Source organism: Rhopalosiphum padi, chromosome 1, assembly GCF_020882245.1.
Source record: "Rhopalosiphum padi isolate XX-2018 chromosome 1, ASM2088224v1, whole genome shotgun sequence".
In the NCBI taxonomy this organism is placed as follows: domain Eukaryota; kingdom Metazoa; phylum Arthropoda; class Insecta; order Hemiptera; family Aphididae; genus Rhopalosiphum; species Rhopalosiphum padi.
The window spans coordinates 47,563,884-47,584,957 of NC_083597.1; the positions used below are offsets into that span (position 1 = coordinate 47,563,884).

Genomic DNA, 21,074 nt, shown 5'->3' on the forward strand with positions numbered 1-21,074 from the left:
TATTGTTTTAACAGATATATTTAATTCAAAAAACTATAAAATATAACAAAGATTAGGTATGTATTTTTAATTTATTTTATTCATTTTTGTTTAACTGTAGACATGTATAAAATATATTTAAACGGTGAGTTATTTTGTAAAAATGAAATATAATTGTTGGTAATATCATAGATAAACATATTATATTATACAATCTAATTTAAAAATATATTTATTTTTTTTTAATAGATTCTCATTCACACCATTAGCCTTTTGTTATGGAGAAAACGATCCTGTACCAAATCATTATAATCTATACGAACATCCAAATCAATAATAATTTTATTTAATTGAGCAATGTAAAATTAGTTTTAAAAATATTTAACATAAAAACCAACCCGTTTTATTATTATAATTTTTTTAGTAGTTTAAAAGTAATTGAGTAGGTATACATAAAAAAAATATTTTTTAGTAATATTCAAGCAACCATAAGATATAATTTACAGGGCCGTCCTTAGGACTTGCGAGGCCCAGGGCGAAAGAAAATACTTGTACATATTTTAGATATTATATATTTATATCTATCTATATTATAGATAGATTATAATATGTTTATAGATTCTATAAACATGTAATGAAATCAATAATTCTTATCACACAAAAAATTTGGTAGGTACTTCCCTAATTATAATTAAAAATGAGAGATTTTTTTATAAAATATTATAATCTAGGACCTAGGTAATAAAATAAAATAATTTTATAGTAGCTAGACTCAAATACCATGTTTTTCTTTATTTACTCATATTATATAATTCATTAATCGTCCCTTAATGATATTTATACAAATTTGCTTTTTTATAAAATAAAAATAAAACATAACAATAAACAGACAAATTAAAATACAAAAAATACAATAAAAATCATGTTATTCATCAAAAATTAATTTTTCTGGCTTTTATTTCTGCGAACTTTTCAATAATATCATTATACTCTATATTTTCATACAAATCACGTTCAATTGAAATAATTGCTAAATCATACATTTATATTAAATATTAAATATACATTTATACGACTTAAAACATAATATACCATTATTATATTATTGTTATTAAAATTTGAGTCAATACTTGTAACGCCTTACGACAGTTTAATGATATAAATAAGTAAAAATCTTAAAATATTACATGTTTATAAATTGTTTTTATTTTTAAATTCATAATGTAGGTATGTAAAAATGTTAAGTCTCCGCGAAAACGAATAATTTTTTTGAACAATAATAAAATAATTAACTTTATTATTCATCGTTTAAACATGTTAAAATTCTATTCAAATTTTAATTTCAAACATCTATAAAATTTGTATTTAAATATTTTTTAGATTGTTTGGTTTCATTATAAGATATTGCTAAGAAACTTTGTATTCAATACTAAAGTTTTAGCTATAAAAATTGAATAGTTTATAAATTTTTAACTGCACGACAATTGAAAATCATATCATTCATAGAAAATGATCATATATAAACATAATTTTTGATTGAGGAGTAGTTATTTTACGGCGTAACATCCAATATCGTTAACATTTGTACTTGAATGTTCATCAATAATTATTAGATCCAATTTTCTAACAGAAACTATAAAGCCTTAAAGTTAGTGATATTAATGATCTCCATATTGATTTTAAATTGTATATAATATATAAATATATTAGTCAAATTCGTTGTTAAACAGTTTAATATATTTTTAACGCAATATATTATAGGTAATTTTAAACAAACAACAAAACTTATGAATTAAACGAGTTTCTGTAGTCATCTTGGTTTGGGAAATAGTTTTGATTTAAAACAGCTTTTAAATTATTCTAAAATACGTTGGGGTACAGTTTAATTGATTCTTTACGCGATAGTTTAAAAAAAAAACATGTGTAGTTAACTGTTTCTGGGTAATAATCTGGGACCAAATAACTGTATGCCAAACGCACCTACAGGTGCCGTCAATAAAATGGACATCACAGCTATTGTTACTAATCTGGTTGCACATTCGATATCTTCTGCTGTACCTAAATTCCTTGCGATGTCCAAAGCCACTGGTGCCAAAGCTGCCTATAATAAAAAAACATAATAATCAATTATTTCTTAAATAGAAATATAATCAGAACCAATAGAAATCTTAGTTCATATGTCTAATTGTTTGTCGTAGCACTATTAGTAAATATATTTAGACCACTTTTTGGCTATACTACAAACGAGTTTTAATCAGAAAACACAAACGTCTCTAACCGATAATTTAGCAGAGCAACCCTGCTATATAATATATTATATTTTGAATCGCTTGCAAGAAAGTTTAATGTTTTGTATTGATTTTATAATTTATATGATACTCAATGTATAATATATCCTAAATGTATTACAAGTACCAATGAATGCATCTCGTGTTAATGCTTAATGTTCACACATGTCTTACGCTTTTTACTATAGAAAAAACTATAGTTTATTTAGTTAAGAATGATAACTACAAGTAATTTGATAAATATTTTATTTCGTTTAACATTTATTCAAGTTGAAATTACTTTTATAATATTGTTAATTTACATAATTTAAGCATGCATTTAGTTTCTCGTATTTCAATAATATGGCTCTATTGTATAATAACTTTTCTATGCTTAATTTATCAAGCGTAGTATTCATAAAAAAATATACAATTTGATTTACGTTACCTGTACTGTAGCCTTTGGAAGCCACGCGATATTAACGAATAATACTTCCTTACGGCTGAAACCTGTGCCAATCACTGAACACGTGGTAACAATTAGGCGAATCTAAAATCGATAACACATACTATTATACTAAAACCAAATATTTGATTGCGATATATTTTAGATTTTAAGTCAATTTATGAATAAATAAATATTTTATGTATGTAATACTTATACCATTAGAGGTTTCTGGTACCCATAAAATTATTAGATTTAAAACCATAAAATTAAAATGTATCTTAATCACATATCATCAATATCAATAATATAATTTAATTTATACACGTGACATACCGTGAGCCCGAACGCTAGTACGAGCAGCCCGAGAAAGATCATGTCGCCTCTTTTCAGTAATTCAAACTTAAGGTCGGTGCCTATGAAGGCGAATAGCACTGGCTGTAGACATGTCCAAGCATGTTCAAACACCTGTACGACTGGAAGCTCGTCGTCCTCGATTTCCTCGCCATCCTCATCCACTCTGTCAGCTGAAATCACCGAATTGTTTCGTTTATGTTGAGATGACCGTTTTCTCCAACCAGTGCCCGCCACGAACGCGGATATGATACACGCCAGTGGCCCTGCTCCCGGATATCCACACCATTGACTTCCGGTCACTGCTAAGAACCCGCCCATGCCTAATAGAAACGATCTTTTGGTTGTCACGGAATTTTCAATCTATATTCCGGTAAAAATAATACAATTTACTCTAACGAATATTATACGCATTTATTATTATAACGTTATAAATAATATTGTATCGGTGTATACAGATAGGTGAGTATTGGAGGGGGGATAGCGAAAATTAAACAAATTGCACATAATATAAAATTATAATTGTTAGAGTATCACGTATATGTGAATCTTTCTGTTCCTTCTATAGTAGAATTTCCCTGAACAAAATATAAGTTACCTATCGCAGGTTAATTAATAGTAAATTCTTTCCCAGAATTTGTAAGGCGAACTTAGTTAAACAAGGCAGTCTCCCCCTTCTCCAAATTAATCCTAACGGTTTGTAGGCTTAAACTTAAACTATACAAATTTAGGGAATGAATATTTAAACATTACTGATTATTAAAAACTACAACTTGTAATTTGTTAGGGAAGATTTTTCAATGGAATAGAAGAGGAGATACACGTACTTTGATGATTCGTTTTTGTAATGTATAGTTTTATTAAGCTAATATCTTATCTATTTTCACTTTTCAGTATAAAACTATAAAACTGATAAAATTACTCTATGATACAAAAACTATTTTAAAACAATAATAAATTTACTTCTGATTTTTTGGTGTTTTGATAATTGCTTTCTCGTTTATTGTACATCATGGCCCAAGGCGATGGAGGTACAAAAATCAAAATGCAACCCCACATAAGACCTATTACGGTTCCAATTGACACGTCTATTGGTCCTTGTATTATCTTACTGGTCAAGCTACCTATAAAAATATACAAAAAATATAACTTTAATCAAAATTAAATTTATTTAATTATTTTATGAAAGTTTTAAAAATATAATTATGGGCGTGTATCAATTATTAATAAATCATTTATTATATAAAAAAATAGTTTCGTGAAAAAAAAATATTATATTGATAATGAATAAAATTATATATTTTAAAATAAAATATATAATATAATAATACGACTCTAATTTAGTCTTTTAGTCTTATTGCTTAAAATTACATTATCATTTCATGGATTTCCAAAAATTAAAAAGAAAAAAATAGTCATATTATACATACCAGTCGAGAATAATACACCTAATAAAATACCAAATACACTGATAGATACAGCATCGTCCAAACTTGAAGCAGCAATCAACAACGTGTTAATACCTTTTACTTCGCCATACCCTAAGCGCTTAAGTCGGAATAGACTTGGAACTAATACAGCAGGGCTGACGGCTGATAAGGTAAACCTTAAAATAGATAAATGAATATTTAATGCGAAAAAAAGCAGAAAAAAATATATTTGGTTAACAAATTTTCAGAGATATCTATAGAAAAAAAAAAGTTTTATTCAGTATATTTCACATTTAAATTATATTATAACAGTTTTATTACTACCTTTATTGTTCGGATTTGTACCCAGTAACTATTTTGTAGTTGAATCTTCTTTTAAATAGTATTGTTTCGTATCAAGTTACTTTAGTTATTTGTATTTTTAAGGTTCTATATTAAGTTTTTGGTATTAGTTTACACACATACTATTGAAGTATTGTTGACTGAATGACTGATATATTAATTAGTTAATAATAAAGGGCTATGGAATAAAACAGTATTTCTTGTGTTTTGAATGAGAACCTTTAAGTTAATATCTACTATAATATAGTAATGAAAGTTTATCTTCAGGGCCATCTGTCAAACTAGAGAGGTGTCGCAATTCAAACAACCACTATCGATGTTTGATTTTTAAAGATCATCCTCTAATAATTTCAATTAATTTATAGGTACTTTGAAATTCGACTAGATTGCACGTATGTCGTATACTCATCATTCATATGATAATATTGTAATAAATTAGGTACTTACCCGAGTGTAAGGCCCCAAACTAACGAGAAGTCTGGCAAAATGAAATGTGCGGCCACACCTGCGGCCACGGCTTCGGCCACACACGGCAACACCGTTAGCCTGGCCACGACACCGCTTAGCCGGCGCAACTGACCGGCGTTCAATTCCAGACCGCCTTTGATCAATATGACAGTTAGTGCGGCTTCTCTGCATAACACCGAAAATTCAGCTGTAATTTATTTCTATGGAAATATTAAGTGAAAACATCATATACTTAGTCCTTCAAGATACACAATTTCATTTCATTCAATTTTTACGAAATTTAGAAAATTTTTATTTTATGTAGGTATTCAATATTTATAAATACATATTTATATAATACTATATAGTTCGTATTCGGCGGTGAAAAAATAAATGAATATAAAATACATAGATGCATCTTGGTTTTAGTGTACCTCATTTCTCTGGCAAATCGGACCCGACGTACCTAGCTTTGCAGTAAACTGTTGCCTAATTCAACCGAAATAGGCAACCCGCCTGTGACAGATTGGATGTAGCACTTGGTATATTTTTAACACGATTAAAACTACTCTCAAAAACATTGCTGATATCTCTAATAACAATCTCTGAACATTTCGTTGAATTGGGTTAGATAATTTTTGAGTACATAAACTACAAATATACATTAATTAATTTATATATTTATGATATAAAATATAATATAGCAATAATTGTACTTTTATCAATAATTTATATTGCGATTGGTGCTATAATAACGGGATTTGTATTTTGAAGCGGACGATGTATAATTGAAAATAATTAGTACAAAAATGTATGGACATAACAATTAATAATATTATTATACTCGTAATAATAATATTTCATTTATCTATACATACATCTGAACTTATATCGTAATAGTGTATCAATAATTACGATTAAATTAAATGTAATAATAATAATTGTATGATAAAAAAGTATAAATAAATTCATTACAGCAGTAATAAAATTTCAAAATAATAAAATATTTAATTGTAGCATATTTTGTAATACGTATAACCTTAAGATTATTTTCATAAAGGTAATTTCAGGCATTTAATATCGGTGGTAATGTGCTACAATACTACGTGGTTGCGAATGTTTTACCTAATTGATAACACACGTGATTACGAACGATTATCAGTAGATCAAAGATATAATATTTTAAACCTAAAATTCAAACAATTTCAAATGATTTTTTGAATCAATTTTAATTTTTTAAGCTAATATATATTTTTATAGAGATAATAAAAATAATAAATACGTGATATCGTGACCACCATTGTAAATAGTATAAATAATAATATTGCCTTTTAAGACATATTTTCGGAGAAGTAATTGTTTGGCTGTTTAGCCGACAACGTAACAGTATTAAAAAGTATTTATTATAGGTATAATGGAACAATTTTTAAATTGTTATCTCTAAACTTAGAAAATAATTAATATTATTAAATAATTATTAATTATAGGTAAATATTAATTTTTTAGACAATGTAGAGGTAGACAAATGAAATGGGAGTGTTCTAATAAATATTAGAATTCTAATTAATATTTTAACCAAAATTGGTAAATAATGTCAAGCATTAAATGGTAAACATAATCATATTATGAGTAATAATGAACAAACGATTGAAAGACAAATATTAGTGAAAATTGTAATCGAAAATCTCAGGAAGATACAACTGCATGACCTTTACTAATTATTATAACTGAGTTCCTAAATAGCAACCAATACGTACCAATAGTATTACGCACAACGATACTTCAGTACAAAAGACGATGAATGACAAGAAGAGAAAAAAATAATCGATATTATTTCACGTACGTGGATATTTCATCGCAATTGAAAAATATGAAAAGTAGGTAATAATTTTTGTTAGTTTAAAGACGACCGGTTTGTTTTTGTCTATAAAACCGATAATGTAGTCCTGATTCGTCAATTATTTTTTAAGGGTGCGATGCGGAGCGGTATCTCCGTAGAAATTTAAAATTCTATTTTAAGCGGCTCACCTCATGGTAGACACCAAATGGAAACACCAACCGGTGACGTTGTACAGACCGGAATTCTGGAGAGCGATACCGGCCAGCATCATGCCCAGCAGCGGAGGCAGACCGCCCACCTTGGTGATGAGCTTACCGGCCACCGTGCCAGTCACGTACAGCATGAATATGGACGCCAGACTGCCGCCGGGCACGGCCATCAGCTCCGGCGACATGTTCACGTACAGCAGCGACCACGCAATGGCCACGGCCAGAATCATTGCCACGACGTTGGCCGCGATCGACGGAAGCCGTTCGTCGAAACAGCTCGTGGAAGCTGAACCGTCACCGTTACTGACGCCTGCATTACAACTGTCCGTGAACTGCACGCGGGCGTCGTCTTGGTGTTGATGCAGTTCCTGGCTGCACTTTGTACCGTTTACGTCGCCCGTCATAGTCCTGTCGGCCGAAAGTTTTCCTCGATAGTTAATAAGCATACATCTAACGTGGCCTGCGAGGTTATATGATTGATTTGATGAAAGTTTAAACTTTATGAATTAAAAAACAAAATAACGTCCACAGGAAATCACTTACAAAATTGAATAGGAGTGTAATTAAGTGTAATTTATTACATTGTAATAATGGTACATTTTTAAAGTAATTGCTAAATCAAAATAAACTTTTTTTGAGGTTAAAATAAAAAAAACTTATTTTATTTTGATTCAAAATGTATCATTTTTAAATAAATTATTATTTCCTACTGTACTAAATTGTATATGACTATATGCTACAAACAATAGGCGAGTATAGAATAAAATGTTAAAATATTATAAAATTTTAAGTATACAATTTATACTAAATTCAATTATATTATTACTATAAATGTTATATTCATTTGGATAATTTTCATTTAGTTCACATTCTACAAATATTTATTTTATCTCTACTGGATATAATACATAGGATACTCGTTCGATAATTTTGTTGGGTGCCGCATTTGAGTTAAGTGCACTTTGAAACCGTACTTTGTCGTTATTTAAACGTGTTTTCAAGTCGATTAAGATAAACTTTCTTAAATATTTAAAAAAATATTTATTAATGCCTTGTTTAAGGTGTAAGAATACCACGTTTTATTGTCTAATTATTTTTTTTTAATTTCTTTTGAACCTTTTTCTATAAGCTACGCATTTGAACTATTTATAATTTTTATTGCAAAATACGTGTATTAACTGTTGTTTTACCATAGCCAATTTTTTTATTCGTCGATCAAAAATCAACAAACGTTGAATGAATTTTCTAAACAATAAATATATTATTTATTTAACTTGCATATACCTATATTATAGATAGACATGTACTATAACTTGAAATCGTATTAAAATTTAAACTATTATAACATAATAATAATATAGTTTATTCGATAGACTTTATCGAATTAAACATGACATAATATAGACTCATTAATTGTAAATCATCCAAACCATGTCAGACTTATCACTAAAATTATTGTCATTGTTCCGTCTTTAAAAGGAGTTTGAGTCACTAACATATTTTTGTTTTAATATTCATAAGCTTAAATATAGAAATCAAGACGTTTTTAGGGAAGAAAATTTTCATAAAAAAAAAATTAAAAATACAATTTTATGATTATTGAATAATGTTTAACATTATTTATCAATTAGTATATGATTTTAGATTTTAAATTTAAGTTTTGTTAGTCTACACAAAAAAGTTTGGAAAGCCACAGATTGAGTATGGCTGTTACAGTCGAACAAAATGCGTCTAACATGCACACCGATATAATTCTTATAACACTATTATTATTACCTGTTTGGATTTTTGTGTTTTTGAGCGGAACATTTCAGAAATAAAAACGATATTATAAGAACCCTTGAACTGTAATAAAACGAGTTTAAAAAAGTTGACTAAATAAACTTTTAAAAGTTTTATCCTCTGGGAAACTATCTTGAAAAACACGTATAAATATTTAAATAAAACGTTTTTATGTATTTAGATTGGAATTAATTCAAGTTTTTAACAGGTAAATTCGGCTTTTTTCTACTTAAAAAACAAACATAAAAGTAAAAGCCGCTTTAACAATAAATATTGCTTTTAAAAATATGTTCTGATCTTTGAAATTAATACACACAAAAAAATATTTTACGGTCTATCAGTATTATATTATTATTATTACTTTTTTTTTGATACAGCGAAAATTATTATTTTTTATTAATTATTTACTTCAAAAATATTTGATTTATTTTAGTTTGAATCGAGTGTACATGGTGCTCTTATAAAAAATAGGTAACATACAATAATAATCATATTAAATTATGCGTTAGTTTTTATTTGAAATGAAATAAAATAAAAAAAAATAGTATTAGTATCTTTCTTGCCGAATACACGACCTCAAATAATTAAATAGTCTAACACCATATTATATGTCATTCGTGTATATGTCAGAATAGATAACTGTGTCGAGAATATAATATAATATACATCATATTTAACATTCAATATTACCAGCCAACCGATACACAATATTGTATTATATAAATCGGCGTTGACGAGTATCGTTTGTAAAATAATATTATTATTCATATAGTTTGTAAACGAAAATACACTGTGTTACCTCTATGGATATTGCGGATATATTATGTTATTGTTATAATATAATTCTAACGTCATGAAATATGCAACGACCTGAAGTGCGATTGCAGTTTGCTAGTGGTCTACATTCGGCCGTAGCTGGTTTAGATAAGAGAAAATTCGCGAAAAAAAAAACAACAAAAAATAAAAACGAAATAAAAAAAAAATTGGAAAGTTCCTTTTACGGGCGTGCATATTATTACATAGAACAGTAGTGAGGCGCACGGATATAGAGTGAAAAAATCCTATTAAACGGAAAGTCATGGCTGTGTGTAGCGTGTATACATGCAAAAAACGAAACGGTGAATAAAAAGCTAACGACTCGGCCACACCGACTGTACGACAAGAAGCTTTTCGCCTCGATTGTATATACACTGTCGAGTGCTCACTAATTTACATAAGTTAAGCGTACAATCGCGTCCCCCCTACCCCGCCGTGGGTCCACTCACTCCACACCATTATTTCGTTTGGTCCGGGAGACCCCGTGCAGAAGACATCCCGCGAACAAGTCATCACCTTCTTACGATCATTCGGGGAGGTTTTCTTTTCTCGTCCCATGCAACTACTATTGCATACCTAATGACATTATACAGCCGACGGAATTGGTGGGCACCGCGATGGTGCGCGAGAGTGAAGAAGGGGTGGGATTCCAAGATGCTAGTGTATATGTATATATCTATAGTCCCGTTCAGCATCCACTCCAGTCTGAAAACAAACGACCCGAAAAAAAACCCTGAACGAACTAAGTACACACACACACATGTATATAAACGAGCGAAATAAAAGAATAACGAAATAGACAAAACGCTAACGGAATCACGATTGGATCGAAGCTCTCTTTCTTTTTTTTCGCTTTTTATACATGTATAATATGTGTACGGGACGCTTATGCGTTTATCTCTCTCTCTCTCACACACACACACACACAAACACACACATACACATACACGCACACACGTATTTTGTGCGCAGTTTTTTCTAGCTTTTTTTTTTTTTTATCAACCTTTTCGACGAACAGAAACAATTACACGTTCTTTCCTTTCCTCCCCTACGCGTTTCTAAAGTAATCGACCATTACGGCAACACTCGTGTACACCAGCGATTTAACAATTTAACTCCTCGACGACACTCGTCAATTCCCACTCGTATATATTATATCCCTCCGACGAATGTAAAACGGTTTTCGCATTCTGTACCGGTCTTTTGTTTTCTGAGACTTCGGTTGGTATGATATACATAATAATAATATATTACCGAGTGTGGCCGGTCGTAAACGTTAAGTATAAAATGATTTGAATTGCATCGGGACATTTGAATATTTTTTTATTTTATATACAATATACATTACTATTATACTTTTTCCATGTTATTATCGACTCACGTTAACCAGTTAGTATATTCAACCCGTCATAATACTTAACAGTATACTCATGTAGTAGGTATTTTGTATTATAATATAATATAGGTACGTACAATTCACTCCATGTTCTGTATTAGTATTGTGCTTGAAAATTAAAGTTTCTTTAAAACTGTATAATAACGATAGCCATTTAAAATGTCGCAATAATAAATCTCCATAGTTCGACTTTTATAAAAAAGTCCAATTTTGAAATTTTGAAATAAAAACACATACCAACAATATTTTAACATATTTATGTCTAAGATAAATATAATACTATTTGTTTTCCATTAATACGTTTTAAAGTTAATTTTAAAAGAATAAAAAACATTTAGGAATATTTGATTATAATGATGGAGTACAAAATGTGCATTGTATTTTTTGGTGTATTTTGTAAGCTGAACTATTTTTGAATATATTTTGTATAAAAAAAATGAAAATAAAAACTAAAATAAATTATGCTCCGTTGTTTTATACATATCAATTGCAGTTTAACAGATAAAGGTTTCATCCTACTGTAAAAATAGTATATTCATCTCAAGATTTTTAAATAAAAAAATTATATATTTTCTGTATTGTATAAAACAAAATAAGTCAACTGAAAATTAAAGTTAATATTTTCATAGTTTTCCATTTTACGTTATTTAATATTTTTTTGACTATATATATTTATCCCAAAACCCCTATAATAATCATACAGTAGAAATTCCTGAATACAATAATTGGAATGTCTATGTTAATAGATGTTTTGTATGATCTTAAGATAATAATAATAATATTATGTTTAATCCTTTATAGATATTGTATTCATTATTCACGATAAAACATTTTATTTATAATAATGATATGTTCAATGTTCACGGGCGGATTAGATAAATTATAGATGGTACTACAAGATTCCACGATAAATATACAGTAATAACGATTTTATATTGAATCGTCGTACACATACAATAGAGCATTATAAATATGTATAAAAAAATATTGTAATCTTCGTCAGTCTTTAACAAGCCATAAAAACGAGTTTTTAATTTATAGTGACCTTACTTCAGTAAGTTTTAGTCTACGTGGCTGTAAAGTATTCAGATTGTACATTTCATTTTTCATTCAGTTAACTGTAGACGTAAAAAAAAAAATTGGATTTTATCCAAAAATATGGAATGTATGAGCTTGTAATGTTATATATAATAATAATAATATTATGATGGGCGATTTTGGTTAAGGTAATGGTTTACACAAAGATTACTTTGTACCAATATTATTTGTAATATAATACTTAGATTGTGTCAGACATTTTCAATAATATTTACGAAAAAATCTTTGTTCTCGTATAAGTAAAAATATATTATTTAAGTACGTATAATGGTACCTACTATTCAATTAGAAAAATAGATAAATGTTTTTAGTTAAAATAATAATTATTGCGCATTTGAAACAAAACACATACTTGTAGTTTAATATAAAGAGTTTAACAGCACATTCATATGGGCGTGTTAAAAGTAGGTTTGAAATTTAATTTAAATAAACAGATAATCTAAAATTATAGTTATTATAAAAATAAAAACATGAGTCGATTTACAATAACAGTTTATTTATTAATAAAAAAATATAAATTTATTAAAGTCATTAGTTATATAAAAAAAAATATATGGAACTTAAAATAGTATTATATTTATGTGTGTTGTTTTAGAATTTAAATTGATATTTTCTGGTGAAAAATTTACATTAAGAAAATTATTAAAAAATATTTACACCAAATGTTTAATTACTGGTATTCTATCGTTTGGGATTCTGTTGTACCCTAAAAAATTACTTAGGAATTTCATAGTTTTTTGTCCGTGATTTCCTCGGTAAATTACATGGAAAATAATTTTTACTATTCAATTATTAGTCGAAATCACTATGTTAGTTTTTATTATCATAATATACTATACTATTTGTACACCAATTTAAACGCAGTAGACGGTAAACGATATTAAAAAAATATCATTGTTAAAACTAATCAATAGTAATGTGAAAAATTGAAAAGGCATGTCATGAATTCGTGGGTAACTAAAATATACGTATTTATTATTAATCTAATTGTTATTCGAAAATACATTGAAAATAAATATATCCAATTTATACCTTATACATTATTTTATAAATGATACCTACAAAAATAGTCTGTACACATCATATTATACTTTTATTATAATAAAATACGCATCTGGACGCAATACATAAAGAATGACTTCAGTATATAACATTATTACACATGTGAAATATATTAAAATGTGTGTTGAATTGGTACTCACTCAGTCAATAACAATATTTTTTCAAATTAATTTTCGGATTTGTTCTTTTCTAAATTCAAGCTGAAAAATTGAAATTCGTGCTAGTTCAATGTCGTAATGTATTAACGGGCACACTAAAAATACGCGTTTCGTTGGAACTTATTACGACCATGGTAAATACGCGATTGAATTGCAGTGTAGCAGATCATGTTGTCGTTAGGATCAGCAAACGCAGACTAACGAGTATTGCTGTTTTAAAAGAATAAGTTATATTTTTACAATTTATCTCGTGGTTGACCCTACCATCACACAGGTTAGATACATTATGATACGTATATATTGGAGTTTGCAGGTATTTTAATTACTTTTGTTTTTCAATATTTACATGTTTACACAGATAGATCAATGCGTTTCGGACTAGAATTATGCGAACTAATTCCGAAAATAGATGTATAATAACACATTATTTATTGTTGTGTTATTATATTGTATACATTTTAATGTATCATATATTTTACAGTCGTGAGCGGAACGGATTACTGGTTTTACGATAGTGCATGTATGTAATATACATACATAATATACATTGTATATACTACATCATTTTGTATATATTATTTTTGTTAAGCCAATAAACAAGTCATTACTTATTGCATTTTATACCATGCAAATAATTCCCAAAATTAATTTCGCAGTATCCACTTATTGTGATAGATCACGATTACCAACTAAAATGATTAGGAAAAGATTTCAAGTGAAACGTATTTCAATTTTTAATCTTTTCGTTACTCGGAACTAGGGAGTGACAATATCACTTGATTATTGGTTTTAGTATTTTATATTATAGATTATTAGCTGATCCTGCACTCCGCATGGCGTTGCCGGTGACAGATTAAACAAATGTCTGTAAATATATAACTGAAATTCTGACAAATGTGCATTGTAAAGATTTTTAACATAGCTATTTGAGTTGTTTATATTGTTAACAAATATAAAACAAATATAAAATGCAGGTCTAAACTTATATTCAATCATAAATCTAGGACACCCTAGGAGTGTCCTGTAGAAATACAAAATTTTGTTTTTCAAATGAGAAGTTCCTTTATCTACAGTAAATTATTTAGCTAATAATGTTTTTAATAATGTAGTTCTGTCAACATTTTAATTTTTAATTTTTTTTAAACCATATCTGTTTCCACGAATAAATAAACAAACATCACGTGAGTATTTCGTGAAAACACCCGCGATGGTCACTAATTGTTTGTATTTCATAACAACCATATCGCTTAAATTCAAACCGTCATCGATATAATATCAGCTGCGATTTATCATAAACAAGTCTGTCTAAATCTGGTAATACGGTGGTTTTAATGGTGTTTTAAATTGTGTGACCGACCCAAGCACAACGTTTCCTCCATGAATATATATTTCGTTTAGAATATATGGCCATATTATAGTTTACGTACCATTGGTGTCGAAAATATTTTGATCGTTGGTAGAACCAGTACAGGTGCCGTAAAAATAAGTTTAGCTAAAACACTAAAATTGTAATCATAGTAAGTAGATATATGATAATAGTTGATGTTTTTTAACGGTGTATATTTACGATAAAATAAATATGTTCGCGGATAATAAAATACTTTATTAAGTAGATAGCTGATGTATGATGTGCTTAAACAATAATATTACAATAATCAGACAGCAATTATTTTAAAATGTGTATATATTTTTAATGATTAAATCCTATTAATAAAATGTTATAAAATAATGTAAAAACAAAAAATTACAAACATGGCTATTTCTATTATACTTCCATCAGTCAATTGGCTCTAGGCAGTAAACGAGGACCGAATAGTTTTATGCCGATCGACCCTATAGGCGCAGTGAACAAAATGGAAATCACTGCGATGGTCACCAGTCGAGTTCCACATTCGATGTCTTCTGGCGTACCCAAGTCTTTCGCTATAATTAATGCAAACGGAGCTAGAATAGCCTGCAAAAATATTGAGAACAAAAAATGAATATGACAATTTAAAAATATTGATTTATTAAACAATTTCGTACATAGACGTGATATAGTACCTACACACAAGGCCGTAACTGGGGGGAGGGTCCAGGGGTCCGGACCCCCCCCGAAATTTTTAAAAGTAGAAATATTTTAGTGATGAATATAGTTTATTGACCATACATTTTCAACGTTTATATTATCTAATAAAAATTTTGGATGCCCCTACCCCGAATTTTTTTTTCTGTTACGGCCTTGCCTACATATAGTACTTTTGGTTAACTCGTGACCACTTACCTGTATGGTAGCCTTGGGAAGCCACGAAATGTTGACGAATATGATTTCCTTACGACTGAATCCCGAGCCTAATACCGAACATGTAGTGACAATCATACGAACCTATAAAATGCATTAATATTATTTAAATATTTATTTTAGTTAAGTTACTGAGGTATATTTTTTATTCTAAGCTATTTGATATTATTTATTTATGTCTTATTATAATATATACATATATTAAAAATAAGTCTAAAAACATTTTAACGACTTGACATACTATGCATGTACATTAATTTTACTTTAACAGTAAAATAGAAATAGTATGTGTGTTGTATTAAAATGTTTAGTTCGTGAATTTTCTATTTGAAATTTGAACTGAAAATCAAACACCGACCATATTTAATTGTTCAAATCCATGCAACGTTTAAAATTTCCAACTGAACCAAAAAAGTAATATAGTTCCATATTTATTCTTTTACATAAATCTTAAAGCAGGTTTACTAATTCAACTACATTGTTTTTTTTTATTATTGTAGAATATTTTAAAATAGATTCATGTAGTAGTTCTAACATCTGTTGTCATTATTATTTATCATTAAACATACATTTTTAGGATAAAAATTCGACTAATTGTTTTGAAATGTATAGGTAGTACATATACGGTGTACACCGTATATATGCGTGTTCACGTACTTATTCATTTGACTTCAAAATATTATCATATAACAGTGTGTTAAATAGTAAACGCACATGAAAATAAAAATATTGTGTAAGTGCCACATTAAATTTATACTGCTTACTGTATATACAAATTATCTACTGTTGTCTTTTGTATGCCACAATGAAGAATAAATTAATTTATTGTTTAAATACTTACTGTGATTCCAAACGTGAGCACAAGTAATCCGACTAAAACCTTGTCTAAATTCTTGAGTAGTTCAAATTTTATGTCAGTACCCAAAAACGCAAAGACGGACGGTTGGAGACCATCCCATACATATTCGAAAACCTTTTCGACCGGTTTTTCCTGGTCCTGATCTTCGTCACCACAATTTTCATCGACTGAAATCGTTGGGTTATTTCGATTTTGCATTTTTAATCTCCACCTCCAACCGGTACTTGCCACGAACGCTGATATGATACACGCCAGTGGACCGGCTACAGGATAACCACACCATCGGCTGCCGGTCATCACTAGAAATCCACCAGCGCCCAGTAAGAACGACCTTTTAGCTGTTATCAACCGGTTCAACCGCTGTTTTGGAATACAAAAACAGGTTATCATAATATAATTGTGGTGCAGATATTACAACTGAAATTTATCATTACAATTGTATTTGGTCGTAATTTTAACCACCTTGAATTAATGCACATAAGGAATTATGATTAATAAGATTATTAAGAAAAAATATCTATTATACAGTAATAAATTAAAACATTTTATAAATTAGCTAATATGTAATGTTTAATGAAATTTAATTGGACCTTTATTTTTTCAATGTCATCATAATAGATAGGTACTTATGAAAACTGTATTATCAGTTTTAATTATTATGATATGCTTACTCAAAGTATAAAATTAAATATAGAAGCTTTTGTAGGAAACTATAATAGTTAAAATATAAGTACATAATAACTAATAAGTAGGTATAAAACTTAAAATCCATAAAAAGTTTTTCACGATGCATAGTTAGATTTAAAAACAAATTAAGTATTAGTAAAATTAAAAATATAAGTTAAGCAAGTCTATATTTATTAGTTGAAATAAATAATCGTTTATAATGATTTTTATGTTTATAAATAATAAATATATATTAAATATTTACTTGTGAAGTGATAGTGTTTTCAGTTTTTGGTTTTTTATATATCATGGCCCACGGTGATGGAGGAACAAAAATCAAAAAGAAACCCCATATGACTCCCAACACGGTTCCTATGGATACGTCGATGAGTCCTTGAATTATTTTACTAGTTACACTACCTAATACAATAGAAATAAACGCAAACAATAAAATATTGAATTTAATAATTAAATTAAATTAATGGTGTGAATAACACTGTAATATTAAATTAATTATATATTAACTTATATTAAATTTATGAACTTGTCAATACAACTATTTATTTTTAATGCATAGTTCTGTTTGCGTAACTTGTAAAATTAATCGCACCTTCTTCTATGGCAAATAATAATAATATTATTTTAATCAATTAATGTATAATAAATTGAATTTATTTTTTACATTTTTCAATTTTATAATTTTATAATAAAATAGACTAATATACAATTTACAATTCTATTAAAAAATAAACTAATTGTATATTAATTTATATTTGTGAAGTGAAATTAAAATAATAGTTTTCAGTATGTACTCGTAGTACGTTTTTAAGTTTAAGATATTGAATATAATCAATTGTTGCTATAGATGACGTTGACGTCATGAATTTACGTTTATTTCATTCTTCATGTCTATGGCCAATCATTTTAAACTTACCAGTCATAAATAAAACACCTAATACTATCCGAAATGCGCATATGGAAACAATATTATCCAAGCTCGACGCGGCGATTAACAGAGTATTAACGCCTTTTACTTCACCATAGCCCAAACGTTTCAGTTGGAATAGGCCCGGCACTAATATAGCTGGACTAACGGCAGACAGAGTGAACCTTTAGAACAACAAATTGCAACCGATCAAAGATAATTCTCGAAAAACAACATATATCAAATAATAATGTTCTATTTAATATTAAATAGTACATATTATTCAATAAACTAATATAATTATGTTAATATAAAAAAAAAATGCAAAACGACAAACAGTAAAAATATATTTATAATTTAAAATAAAAATAATTATTTACACTTTAATGTGAGTTACAGAGTCTATGACATAATATACAATATACATATTGCATATATATATATATTATGTATTATATAAAGCAAAGCATAGATACAAATAATCTGGAAAATATTTCAGGTGTTTTGTTCTAGGAAATAATATAATGTTTTCAAGTATTAATTGGTTATTTTACTTAAAATATGTAGAAGAGAAAAAGAGAATGTAAATTTCAGTCAAAATCAAATATTGTTAATTTTCAATAAAATCTCAGGCAAAGCAATTAATCATAGATTTTAAGTGGTGGAATTTGTCTATGAAACTGTTTTAGAGGTTGCTATGGTAACGTATTGCTAGAGGCAACCTAGATAATGTAAAGAAAAAAAGATCAGATAAAAATAACGTCATATCGCACCCAAAAAATTACTATATCATCCTCCTACATAATGAAAGACTTTCATTTTTATCCCTTTCTCCGTTGTAAACAAAAACGCAATATATGTGAGGTATAAACACGAACAACTTTTGAACTTTTGAACTTTTCTAAGTAGAGATGATTGTTTCATTACGAATGCCAAATTTGAATTGCGTGACTATTTTTTTTTTATGTCCAGTTTTCTTAGATATTGATACTAGTGGTATGTGGTTCGTAATGCCGCTTACTATATAGCTTACACGAATATCACGTTATTACGCGAAAAATTTAATGGTCTCCCAGGTTATACCACTAGGCTTTTTAATTTGAAGTAATATTATAAAAGTTCGTATCTACAAAATTAAACAATGAACCATTTTCGTCAGTAATTACATTTTTTGACCAGAATTTATGGTTGCCAGTGTAGTCAAGACGAACATACATCCTACGTTTAGTATATTCCATTTATAAATGGAAGGGTCGTATATTATACTATATTATGTTATATTATGATAATATGTACATACAATTTTTTTGTTCGAATAAGTTATCCAATAAAGTTATAAGAAAATTAAATGCATTTTGTTACCCGATTATCCTAAACCACCCACAAAATGAAAATTGTAACATTTTATCGACTACGTATCGTGTATACTCAGACACAATATCATTGTAAAATCAGTACGCTCAGAATCCAAAATCATTACGATTAATAGTAATGTATCCATACTCACCCGAGAACCAGGCTCCACTGCCACGAGAAACCTGGCAAAATTAGATGTGCGGCGATCCCTACGGCGGCGGCTTCAGCTAAGCAAGGCAACAACGTGAGTTTAGCTACGACACCGCTCAGCCGACGCAACTGATTGGCATCCAGCTCCAGTCCACCGTTGATCAATGTCACGGCAAGTGAGACTTCTCTGAAAACGTAATGATTGAAATTCCGCACACGGTTTATGGGCAAAGTAGCTCATAGTTATATACCAAACCGATACGCATTAAATTTACCGAAAAACTTAAAATGTTTAATTTAACTGTATTTAATCAACAATTAATAGATCCAATAAATTCAAATAAACTGTGAAAATATAATATATATTATATATTTATTTTAATTAGTAACAATAAATAAATAAATATAATTATAATTAATATTAAATTTAGTTTTGTCGCAATTAAATTAATTTTGCATTTTATGTATACAAATGTATTTTTTTGACTCAAAAAGATAGTCAGTGGTTCTTAGATATGAGTTATGATACAACTTTCTGAATTTATCATCATATTCTTCTTTCTACCTACCACCATCTTTACATTTAATTAAAAATTAAATATATAATATTTTGTTAAAGAACTAATGCCCGTTGATTAATATAAATATTACTAATATTAAAAATAATATTTTTAAATTTACTCTAATATTAGAATAATAAAAATAACATAGTAAAATGTATTATTCTATAGTTTGAAAGTAAAATCTATTATATGAATTAGAAAGATGGAGCGACATAGAGGTGCCATAAAGAGAGGGGAAACGTACCAACATTTTGGAACTCCAATTTTTTTTTACGTCTCATGTCCTGTCATAACATTTACATATACACTGATGGCTGATGAATAAAAATAAAAATATTATAGTATATGATAACAAAAATTCCTATAATATAATAATACAAATATTTATAGAGGTAATGCGAGTTTATTATTTATAAATGTATATCATTATAGTATGTATAATAAAACCTATTTACAACTTCCAACGGTTATATTTATCTTTTAATTCATTAATACATTAAATATTGTATAACTATTCAACACGATGCATGCGCTATACGCACATAAAATATATGTATTTGCTATGATGAAGAAAAAGTAGTCTGACGATGAAAAGAATTAGACTTCTTAAATTTTGGCACCCATATTAAAATCCTAAATGGCGCCACTG

At 28.1% G+C, this 21,074-nt stretch overlaps 2 protein-coding genes across 11 annotated transcripts in view; both read right to left on the reverse strand.

The window, feature by feature from the left end:
* Positions 1-1,694: 1,694 nt before the first annotated feature.
* LOC132932458 (sodium/hydrogen exchanger 9B2-like) lies at positions 1,695-13,833 on the reverse strand. Its single transcript, XM_060998841.1, has 8 exons — positions 13,608-13,833; positions 7,293-7,721; positions 5,265-5,450; positions 4,476-4,651; positions 4,009-4,169; positions 3,028-3,408; positions 2,695-2,796; positions 1,695-2,080 (listed from the first exon to the last, which is right to left on the reverse strand). The coding sequence occupies exons 2-8, from the start codon at positions 7,715-7,717 to the stop codon at positions 1,907-1,909; spliced, it is 1,605 nt and encodes a 534-aa protein (XP_060854824.1). The 5' UTR covers positions 7,718-7,721; positions 13,608-13,833; the 3' UTR covers positions 1,695-1,906.
* A 1,458-nt stretch (positions 13,834-15,291) lies between these two features.
* Positions 15,292-21,074, reverse strand: part of LOC132931693 (sodium/hydrogen exchanger 9B2-like) — a 77,540-nt gene continuing 71,757 nt past the window's right edge. For all 10 annotated transcript variants that reach the window (XM_060997630.1, XM_060997625.1, XM_060997628.1 and 7 more), the window contains 6 exons: positions 19,864-20,049; positions 18,366-18,541; positions 17,697-17,851; positions 16,748-17,125; positions 15,889-15,990; positions 15,292-15,579 (listed from right to left, as the gene is read on the reverse strand). In XM_060997630.1, coding sequence (XP_060853613.1) covers positions 15,406-15,579; positions 15,889-15,990; positions 16,748-17,125; positions 17,697-17,851; positions 18,366-18,541; positions 19,864-20,049 — 1,171 coding nt within the window. In that variant the 3' untranslated portion in view covers positions 15,292-15,405. The remainder of the gene's footprint in view (positions 15,580-15,888; positions 15,991-16,747; positions 17,126-17,696; positions 17,852-18,365; positions 18,542-19,863; positions 20,050-21,074) is intronic.

What these genes read in the sequence shown, in the direction of transcription:
- LOC132932458 (XM_060998841.1), bottom strand. Translation starts at nt 7,717, where the DNA reads ATGACGGGCGACGTAAACGGTACAAAGTGCAGCCAGGAACTGCATCAA. An exon ending in GTTTGGGGCCTTACACTCGG is followed by an intron (nt 4,652 to 5,264) that starts GTAAGTACCTAA and finishes ATCTATTTTAAG; the next exon opens with GTTTACCTTATCAGCCGTCA. An exon ending in TACTAGCGTTCGGGCTCACG is followed by an intron (nt 2,797 to 3,027) that starts GTATGTCACGTG and finishes TATCGATTTTAG; the next exon opens with ATTCGCCTAATTGTTACCAC.